The sequence below is a fragment of the Mauremys reevesii genome, linkage group 19 (genome assembly GCF_016161935.1).
Source record: "Mauremys reevesii isolate NIE-2019 linkage group 19, ASM1616193v1, whole genome shotgun sequence".
Taxonomy (NCBI): Eukaryota; Metazoa; Chordata; order Testudines; family Geoemydidae; genus Mauremys; species Mauremys reevesii.
This window is the reverse complement of record NC_052641.1, coordinates 14,146,304-14,157,452: the sequence shown is the minus strand read 5'-3', so window position 1 is coordinate 14,157,452 and position 11,149 is coordinate 14,146,304. Positions and strand designations below refer to the sequence as shown.

The 11,149-nt window shown below is 42.6% G+C and overlaps 1 protein-coding gene across 3 annotated transcripts in view; it reads right to left on the bottom strand.

Moving 5' to 3' along the window:
* Window positions 1-715: 715 nt before the first annotated feature.
* DOLPP1 (dolichyldiphosphatase 1) overlaps window positions 716-11,149 on the bottom strand; it is a 19,486-nt gene continuing 9,052 nt past the window's right edge. For 2 of the 3 annotated variants that reach the window (XM_039506010.1, XM_039506012.1), the window contains 6 exons: window positions 7,796-7,880; window positions 7,418-7,517; window positions 6,320-6,418; window positions 4,802-4,930; window positions 3,417-3,506; window positions 716-2,712 (listed from right to left, as the gene is read on the bottom strand). In XM_039506010.1, coding sequence (XP_039361944.1) covers window positions 2,676-2,712; window positions 3,417-3,506; window positions 4,802-4,930; window positions 6,320-6,418; window positions 7,418-7,517; window positions 7,796-7,880 — 540 coding nt within the window. In that variant the 3' untranslated portion in view covers window positions 716-2,675. Of the gene's footprint in view, window positions 2,713-3,032; window positions 3,084-3,416; window positions 3,507-4,801; window positions 4,931-6,319; window positions 6,419-7,417; window positions 7,518-7,795; window positions 7,881-11,149 lie in introns of all 3 variants that reach the window. The other variant, XM_039506011.1, reaches the window with a different exon arrangement.

Genomic DNA, 11,149 nt, shown 5'->3' with positions numbered 1-11,149 from the left:
TGTAGTTTTTAAGGTGACTTTTCCACTTCTCTAGGATGACAGGCTCTCTGGAAGAGGTGAGGGATGTGTTAGTTACATTTGAAGCAATTTACATTTTTTGCCTCATCTTTAGGAAAATGACTCAACTGCCCCCCTCCCATTTTTTTTTTTTTTTAAAGTGAGGGAGAAGAATGGTGGTAAATTTTATTTACTTGGTGGTTAGAAGATAAACCAATTAGTACTGCATTCCACGCTGGTGCCTAACTCATTACTACACTACCCTATTACCTAGCTAACTTAGCTACTTGCACTTCCTTTCCCTTCTCTCTCACCTCCCCGTGGCCTATTTTAATGAAATGGTTATGGGCCTGAGCTAATGCCTATTAAAGTCACAGCCCAAAAAGAGAGGGAGATTAGCCCAGTCAAAGTGCTTTTATGAGAAATAAAAGTGCTATTGTTTTATGTGCAAATGCACTAGAAATCTCAGTGTGGAGAGTTCATATTAGATCACTCCAATGAGTGCTCAATTAGAGAAATTTATTGTAATAGTTTAAAAAAAACAAACCCTTGCTGCTACAGGGAAAGATGTTCAGTTTAGAACAAGTATGTGCTAAAAGGTTTTCATTCTTAATCACATTAAAATAAAAGGACTCTCTTCCTGGGCCAAATTCTGGGATTAGGATAGACTAGGTTCTATAGCAACCAATTCATAACATTCACACACACACACACCATGGCAAGAGGAGTAGATGAAATCTTTAAAATGCTGTTTTCAAATTAAGGTGGCAGGAAAATACAGAGATGATCAGATATGAGCAAAATCACATCTTGCATCAGTACATACCAATGAGTTTTCGATGAAGCCTCAGTAGCTTTTTAATGGAAGCTAGTAAAACATGCAGTAAGACATAGATGGGTATGCATAGTCACTATCCCTCTGTACAGGTGACGGTATCAGACAGATGCTAATGTCCTCCTCTTTGACCCAGCTTGGTAGCTGTACTTGCCCTGGCCTTCCCCTGTTATAAAACTTCAAGCCAATTGTACCGTGAGTCTCTCCACCTTGTTGCTGAACTTCATTGTAATGTCTTGATTACAGGCTAAAAAGTGCAATGGAACAGTCTTTGCACAGCCATGAAGTACATTCCGGATGCACTGCTGACTCACTGTTAGTATAGTCTTCTTAAAATATTTATCAGCCTATTGCAGAGGATCTAAGTACTGGCAGGGTCGAAGAGGCTGTCAGATATCCTATCACAGAGAAATGGTACCCAAACATCTAGCAGCAGAACTTACTGTCCAGAACTCCAGACTAAGGAAGTTCATCACTTGAAAAAAAACAGTCAAAATGAAAAAGGAAGGAGAAATGAAAGTCCTTACAGTATAAGGGCAAGATCCCTTAGGAGTTATGCATTCTAGGGAGCCAGTGCAGACTTTTGCAATAGTCTTGACTACTGCAGAATCCAAAACAAATCAGCATGACCCATGGAAATGTTTGCCAGGGTTAAAACGTACTGCCTCGTTTCAGCAGTAACCTGTGTTTGAATCTAACTGGGCTCTCCAAAAGTAATTCATGCAGTGCTAAAGCCAGGCATCAGCACTCATCAACTTTTTATAAAAATAAAAAGTTTACTGATGGCTGAAAAGCTCAATGGGAAGATTCATTAATCAGAAAGAGGGTTTAGGGCAGAGACTGATCATATAAACTTTTTTTAATGACTTTGGGGTAATCCTTAAAAGCATGGAGTTGTGCCTTAACTAGCAGTTATTTAAACCTAAGAGTGGTGTCCTTAATCAATAACAGAGTCTGGCTTAAGTTCAGCAACAGAAACTGTAAAGGTCCCAGCAGCTCTGGGGTCATAAAAGTACAAAAGGAAGAGGGAGTGGAGGGATAGTTATAATGTGTATACCAAGTTACTGACACCGAAAAAGAAGAGGGCCCGGGTAAAACCACATGGCTAATTACACAACAGGAGCAGCAGTGGGGAAAAAAAAAAAATTAGTAGATTTTAGGTTTTCCTCTGTGTTTTAACCCCCCCAGTGGTATCCGTGCAGGCTTGCGCACAGGAATGTCACTAGTGTTTAAAAGCAAAATCTTTAGTAGTTTCTTTATATCCTTACAAAGTGCAGCAGGAATTGATTTTGCTCTCCCAATTGTTGCAGAAAGGAAAGAAATAACTCTTCCCCTCCTGCCTAAGTCACCCTACGTCCCCCACAAATTCAAAACCCTAAATTAGGCAAGACCTAATTTTGGTTTTGTCTTCTTCCAAATACACAATCAATGCATCACCCACCCAAAAATAATAGTTCAATTAAAAAAATAAATAAATAGTGTGTATATTTCATGCTGCAAAAAAATGTCACAGAAATATGATTTTTTTTTTTTTGGTTCTCCCTCCCCCAAACAAGCCATCAGGTATTTTCTCCCCCTTCCCGCGACTCAGACACGATGGTACATTCCAACTGGCAATGTGCATTTGTGTTATAAATGAGGTTCTGCTCCTTCACGGTCCCACATGCATCATGGAGCATCCAGCTAGCTGCAAAAGCCAGAGCAAAGGCCTCCAGGCTTTGAGTATGGTCCCTGCCTGTTCCTTTGGTCCATCTGTGAAGACTCCTTGCTGCTCCCAGGTCTGTACAGGTCTCTACTCTTGTCCTTCTCCATTAATTCCTGCATTCTGTTCCCATGTCTTGAGTCACTGCAGCTTCGTACCTAGCTTGCGCTGTCTGTTTCTGCAATGAGAACATAGAGGTGGCAGAGTGAGGTAGATCCCCATCACCAGGCATCATAGCACACACAATGGATAAAGAGATGGGAGGAATAAAATGAGCTGGATAGACCAGACCACCACATCCAATGTCAAGAGAGGTCATTCCTGCTTTTTACAGACTCAGGTCTGGAATAACCAGAGGATCTGTACGTCACAACCAAAGTGCATTAGCAAAGAGGTGTATGTGAGAGACTAGACATGGTTACACAGTGGCTACCCTATTGTGACTCCCTTTTTACAGGGCACCAAATTCACCTCACACAGCACAAAATGGAGACTTACCACTCAGATGATTCTGCTCAAGTTATACACTTTACTGCATCCAGAGGGACCCTATACAACACGGGTTGCAACATTTGGTTTCTCCCCTACTGCTACAGTCCCCTATGGCTTTGTGTTTGGAATCATTTGTACTTGTTTAATCACTTTTTCCCGTTTCATACTGATTATATTTTAACCATACACTCTATTAAAGTCAACCCACAATTTGGCCTCTTTTCACACTCTATACTACCCTGTCCATAAAAGCTACCCACATCAGTACTTCAATTTTCATATATAAATAAAATCACAACTGATACAGGTAAATAAACCATTACCCTATTGGTGCATGTAACAGCTTAGATACACCTCCCTGTGTGCAGAACCTCCTACCATCCTGCTTACCTTGCCTCTGCTCTGGTGACTGTGTATTCAAACCACAGGATGTTGGGAATGAGGCTGGTATCTCTGATTAAAAAGAACTCTGAAGCTGGCCTAAAATTAACAAGGTTTGGGGGGAGAAAAAGAGGGTGAGAGAATTAAAACATTTTCTTTCCTAATTCCGATAAGCCATGGAGGAAATAGTGTGAAATTTACCACTGCTACCTGCAAGGCAAATCTGGACAGGTTGTGTGTATTTAGAAAACAGCACTATATAAAAGTCTACCAGGAAAAGTGCCATTTTTCCTCCTTTATTAGGAAGGTTTCTAGTCTAGCTAAATTTAACTAAGTTGCCATTTCACTTGATTCTCGTTTTTTGGTTTGGTGTGGTAAGAGGAGATCTGACCCACTGGACTCAGCCTTTCCATTACAGTGCGTTTGGAGAAACAGACGGGGAAGATCAGGAAGTAGCAGTTCCTGGAGGTGCTACCTCATAACACTGGGCTCTCCTCTAGCACCTTTCTTTCAAGGATCTCAAAGTACTTTCTGAATGATTCTGCCTCACAATTCCTCCTCCCCCAAGAAGTAGGGAAGTATCCCCATTTTACAGATGGAGAAATGGAGGCACAAGTAAGTTAAAATGATTTGCTCATGGTCACACAGGGAATCAGTAAGCAGAGCAGGGAACAGAATCTAGTAGTCCCTATTCCCAGTCCCCTGCTCTAACCCCGAGACCAGTGGTCCCCAACCTTTTTGTGGCCAGGAGCACATTCATGTTTTCAGAAGAGTGTGGCGGGCGCCAACAATTTTTTAAGGCTTATTTTGTATTTGTACATGAAATACGAAAATCATCATATTTAATATTACATAATATATGAATCCAGAGAGAAGCTGAAGAGAAGCCCTGAGGACAGAGAACACTGAAGCCCGCAGCACTCTGTCCCCGGCAGGCGCAGGGCCACAGCGTCTCTCCCCTGCTGGGTACTAGGCAGGCACACAAATGCCATGGCGCCCACAGGCACTGCGTTGGGGACCACTGCTCTAGACCATTGGGAAACTGTGCACAGTTTAAACCACTTTACATGGGGGTTTGCATTCCTATAGAACATCATAACAATCATTTGGTTTCACGGACTGAAGTATCCCATGATTGGTTTTCTTACACCATACGGTATGAATTCTCTATCCCTGTGCAGGTTGACTAGGACTTTACTCCCTTGCAAGGGTGTCATGCTGCTCCAACTACCAGTTGGTTCAGCATATTTCAAGAGGTAAACACTGTTGTGGCCCCTTTTGTTGTACATGGAGTAAACTCGAGGCATACAGTGCTGGACAAGTATCTGGTTCTGCAGGAGGGTGAGGCCTTGGGGGATTAAAACATAACACAGAATAGCATAAAAGGTTTTTACCACGCAGCTATCCTTGGGAACAAAGGAGTTAAGATCTCCTGTGTGAATGCAAACCAGGCTATGGCCATGATGCTTCCTGCAACACCTCCGTATAAGACCTGGCTCCAGGTGTGGTAGAGCAGATAGACCCTTCAGATGAAACAAGAAAGGAGAATTACCAGAGTCAGGATTTCAGACAAAATAAGGGCATCACACAGTTGGCTACAGTGTTTTACAGGCCCCTGTAAAGGCCAGAGGAAGGTTATCTTCCAGATGTGAAACAGCCAAGTGGCACCTATTTAAAAGATATTGAATCATAAAAATGTAGACCTGGAAAGGACCTTGAGAGATCATGCAGCCCATCCTCCCATGCTGAGGCTTTCCCACATCCACTAATGGATAATCAGGAAACAACTTAGACCCTTCTGTGTACATAAGTTTCTGTTTAGGAATAGTCCTAAATCTGAAAAGCCCAATACCTAAGAAGGTGTCTGCGTGTTTCCCACAGTAGGAGTTCAGACTGGCTGGGGGCCTCTTGCTGCAGGTCCCAGAAGAACATTTTCCAGAGCCAGCCGCAGATCCTTCAGTAACTCTCCAAAGCCTGGATTTAAAGGCTTTCAGAATATATAGTAATTTTCACTCCATGCATCTGAAGAATTGTTTTTTCTTTAACCTACAAAAGCTTATGCCCAAATAAATCTGTTCGTCTTTAAGGTGCTACCAGACTCCCCATTGTTTGAGAATATATAGTGTGAAGGGAACTTGTTTTGTCATGGTTTTTGCTCACCTCAAATTTAGCAGTATGAAGGCTCTATTGCTGCAGACAGCGTACAGCTTTTTAGCTGGTAGTGGTCACAGCAGTAATGATCTATTAGATTATCCTGGCACAGAGACATTACTCACACAGACTAAGTCTGTTCATACTGCAAGATGATGGAAGCCAAACAATTGTGACTACATTTAGACTGACTCTACAAGATGTCATTTCAGTCAATACTAAATGCTTCACATGCTGCAGAAGGTACTGGTCCATGACCTAGCTCAATGCTTTTCTGGATTAGTGCAGAAAAGGGATGAGGCAGACAAAATTACTGTCCATATCCTGGACATGGAGGCCAGAGAGAATGAGGAGGGAAGCACTGGTCTTCAGTTTTGCAGATCCATCTGTGAAGACAGAGATGCAGGACTCGATGCAAGTCCCTCCCCCTGTCTATGACCAACTCTCTTCACAATGATCCAGCCTCCACATAGTTCGGTTTGCAGCCATAGGGCCCCAGTGCAATCATATAAGCTTAAACCACCCATTGGACTGCAATTTTTGAAGTGACTATTGAGGGACATAAGTAGACCAGGAAAAAAAAAATCCAGAGAAAAAAGAAAGAGCTCCCATTCTGAAGAGTCCCTGGCAACCCTCAGCCCCTGGTATTTCTGGCACAGTTATCCAGAACTGAACCACAAATGGGGGAGGATAAAGTGCTGCCAAAAACCCACAAGGCCAAGGGTTAGTACATAGGAATAAGACAAATGGCTGCTCCATACCTACTATATGAGACTAGAAAGGCCACTGTGACAAGGCAGATGGATAGGACGTGTCGCCACAGTAAATCCAGAAACCTGGCATTGTTTGTTTGGTGCATTCTGGAAAAAAGAAAGAGACAGGAGGAAAGCCATTAGTGCAGTGGAAAAGAGATGGTGATAGGGAGCGGAACAGTCCCTATATCCCACCGCTCCAAATTACAGTGACCTAAGGAAGCCATAGCCCTCACTGATGTCATGGATAACCTCTTAACACTCCAGTGCTAATTTATCCAACTGCTGCTGCCAAGAGGATGCAAGTGAGAAAGCCCAACCCCAGTGTCCAGGTGTTAATGGAGATCACTACAAAGGGAGCCAATGTGCCCATGGTACCATTATGTCTGGTGTGGGAGGCGCACAGAGTGCATATGCAACCATCATGCCTGAGATCTCCTTATAGCTGCTCACTTGTGCTTGGCTACAGTAAAGGAGGGTTGTCTGGTCTCTCATCTGCTCCTCCATATTCTAGAGCTGCAGGAGGTAGCCATAGCTGAGCAATGAGGACTTCAGAAGGGGAGTCCTACACCAGAGAATGCAAGCCTAGCACCAGGCAGCAGAGACAAACCATGAATGGGTCATGCGAGAGGGCAGCAGGAATCACTGCAGAGATTGCAGGAACAAACTCTCTAGTACAAGGAAGAATAGCCTCATGAGAAGATAGCTCTTCTCTCTTTCTCTCCTCCTTCCCCAATTGCATTCCAGCATGGATTTTGGCAGTCTCAGAATTCAGCACGATTCAAAAGAGACTGCGTCAGCACAGTCATATTCCGAAGGACTCATGCTACTGGGAGCAATGGCATCAGGGGACACCTTCCCCTCACTCCTGCCTTCCCCTCCCTAATCAACATTCTCAGGCAGCGGCAGAGCCCATAGTCCTATATTCAATCTGGGATGAACTCACTCCAGAGGGAATCCCACCCCACCACAACAGATTGCACAGGTCCTGGAATTCAGCTCTACCTATAGGAAGGAAAGGCATGCCACCAGAAGGTAGCCACCCATTCCAAATGCCCCCAGAGGTCAAAAGTGTAAAACAGCCAAAACCTAATGAAGAAGCTTCACCTTAAATAAAGAAACAGGAACGAGTAAACAGAGAAAAACCACATGAACTGAGAGTGACTGGATGGCATCCCGTATTTTGTAGTCACCGTTGAATGGGCTTCTGGGAAGAGAAGAAGAAACAGTACGCTCAATACAGAGCAGTAGCCTGAAAACTTTAAAGATCCAGCCAGGGCACAGTGTTGAGGTCCGTGTGTGAATTTACAATACATTTCTCTGATCAGCTGCACTGTAAGAGTCCCTTCCCAACCCCCATATGAACGTGCAAACACAACACACCAGACCTGAGACAAAACCATCCTTCAACCCAATTATCATCACCACAGTTCAAAGATAACTCACGTACCCATTCTTTCCCCCAAGCCACCAGGGCATACTTGCCTTCACAGGGCCGCGGCTCACGGATAATATTTTTTATTAGCCAGTTCACTCCTTCGTTGAATGCCAGCCCCCCTAAGAAAGATATCTGTGAAAGAGACAATTGTGTTAGCCTATGACTCTGCATCCATCCCTCAACTTCCTACTGTGTCATCTCAACAGTGATGCAGCTCATTAAACCTTTGTGACGAATTTTCCTTAAAGGGACACAGTCAACTTAAAACAAAACAAAACCACTTTCTCTCACTTATTTTTTTTTTTTAAAACTACTACAGTTACAAGTAACACTTGAGATTACTCTAAACAAAAGAGATTAGAAAGAATATTTTTCAGTCTATTTACTTCGTGCATTTGATAGCACTTTGTATATATTCAGTTTCCCCTGTTTGCAGGAGTCTTTCACAGAGCAACAGAAGAGAGAATAGAAAATATTGGCAGAGGGACTCCAAGAGTAGTGTCATAGCTGGAATTTTTTTTAAATTGTCTAGATTTTAAAATTGACAATATGTTTTCAACTGTTTGCTGCAGACAAACAGAGGGAGCACATATGATGCTGTTGATATGCTCTGCTTAAAAGGACGGCTTTTTATTTTATTTTATTTTTCTCTTCAGGTGAGCAGCTTACAGAAAATAATCATCATCCTGAAGCAGTTCCCCACAAATTTCTAACATCTTTAAAGGCAAGGCACGTTCTGGGCCTGGCCAGATTATAAAAACAGTATCAATTTCCCTCTGTAGTCCAGAATACTCCTTCCCTCTTTTAGCCCTACCATCCTGGCCAAATTCCAATCTGCATAATCGTATTCTGCCTCCCTAAATTCCTCCTCCAGTTTCAAATAGTTATGGGATTTTTCACTTCCTGAGCTAAACTGTGGGTCAGTATACTGTGTGCTGCTAAAGAGCTGTCACATTCCAACCCAAGGGTGGCTCCTTTCTATAGGTAGAATTAGTAATCAGCATTAACACGAACGCTTGCTTAGTTACTTACTTACACTTTTATTACTAGCCCTTTTTCAGTTGCTTAGACCTTTGCTGAACGTTGGCCCGTCAGGCTTGTTCTCTGCTCAGGTTGCAGGTTTTGTTTTGTTTTTAAAATTTAAATGAACACAGATCAGAGAATGACATCGGGGGAGAAAGACAGGAAAAAAACCGTGTTCACTTTGGCTCAATTAACTGTTTCTCTGACGAGCTCTAGCACCTCCATGTTTAGAGCAGGAAGGTGGGATCTGCCAGGGAATGGTCCTGGACTCAGAGAGGTACCTTTTGCTTTTTCTAGGAAAATCTACCGATACATGGATGAGTGATAAGCCTCCGGGCTTTGCCATTTACACAAGATCAATAGAGAGTGGTAGCAATTTGCTGCTACAGTCTCTTGAACATCCCATCTACTACAGCCCTACAGAGCTTTTTTAACGTGGTAACTAAACTGAGAATGCTTCCAGGCAGAGCTAGAGCTCTGGACAGGGGACAATGAGGCATCTGCCTGCTGACCCTCTGGACTGAGCGAGAGGAGGAAATGCCTTCCCCAGTTTAGAGAAGTAGCATTCCTTCACAGCACCCATTCCTCATTGGCAGGTGCAGCAAGAGCTCCTCATTACAATTCAAGTTACTTTTATCATTGGCGGAAGGTGTTCTGGGCACCAGCAGGACAGCATTAGTTTTAGTCTCAGATCTACTACCTGGTGCTTATAATTCTTTGCACTTCACAGGCTGCAAAATCAACATTAGGAAATGCCAAAATTATGGTTGTTTATGCAACATTAATTCAGCCTCCTCGTTCATAGACTTTATGATACAGTCTTTAATTATGTCTTCACACACTGCACAGGAGAGACAGTGAATGAGGCAGAGAGTTGCAAGAAGAGACAAAAAAAAAAAAAAAAAGATATTCTGTGTTTCAGGCCTCCACTAGGCCCAGTACAGCTCGGTCTATTTCTGACTTCGCAGTGGACTTCCTATCATAATAAATATAACCCGCTTGTGCATGCAAAGATTTCGTGGAGAAATCTCTTATTTTTGAATGCTTTACCTTGCAACTGTAAAAAAATCTTAAAAGAATGTTAAACTGTAACACATATGTACAGGTCAAATGCAGTGGCAGTTTAATACCTGGTGCTTCAACTATCAAGGTACCATAACCACCCCTACAAAGGGGATGGATGCAACAAGCCTTTTCCATCTCTATGATCTTTACTGTATTATATACACCCCCCCCAATATACTTCTTATATACACATTATACAATCTCTCTCTCTCAGAAGGTCCCAGAACACTTACCTTACAATCTCTCTCTATGTAGAGAGCGAGCAAGAGATTGTAAAATAAGTATCCCTGTGCGTGTGTATATTTATTTATTTAAGGATCTTCTGGGACGAAAGGCACCATATAAAGATAAGTGAATTTAGGGCTTAAGGAAGCTGGATTCACAGTCCTAAAACTGTCTTCTATTTACGGAGCAGATATAACATAGGCAGTGGCAATGCAAGCTCCCCCCATGCATGCCCTGTGTCAAAGTGATCCAATCTTCAGCAGGTATCACCTCTAGAAATGAAAGAAAGAATCAGTCATAAAGACTGATTCTATCTTCAGTATTTCTGCTGATTGCTAAAATGGGGAGGTCAATTTGTGCCTAATTTGATTTTTTTTCTATGATAAAGAAAACTGGCCATTAGAGATTGGACTGGAATTACCTATTCAGGTCACACAGGCTTCCAAGAAGCCTTTAGATTGTTATGACTTTCAGTAGCTACTTCCTTGGGCAGCAATCACACTAGTAACCTAGAAGTTTATTACCAATCCCCTGAGCCGTTCAGTGCCCATGACAGTGTTGCTTTATATAAACATAGCAATATCAGAAACCTGATGTCATAATCCTACTACTGACTCCATTTCACCTGTTTGTTTACAAAAGGCAAATATTATGAATGGCTTGTAATCCCTTGTATGGAATGTATTCAGCCATCCCATCCTAGCTACTTGTCAGGACAAATAGAGACCTTGAGGCATGCTGTATCGCGAAAAGACTAGCTTCTGATCAGGAGAGAAGTAGGAGTCACTCCTACTCTCGCTGTTTCACACACAGAGATGAAATGGGCTTTGCAGGCCCACACAGCCTGATTTCCAGAGGTCCTGAATACTCACAACACCAGATAGACTTGTGGGCGCTCACACTCCCAAAAATATGACCCTTAACGACTAAGATGACCGGCAAGGCTGCCGCTTATTGAAACTGGCATCAGTGTCAGTGATCTTCACAGATTAATGCAAACATACAGCACCAAAACAATAACATGGGGAAACCCATTTAGAAAAGAATCTGAAAAATAAAATAACTTAAACATTGGGTAATAAAGCTTT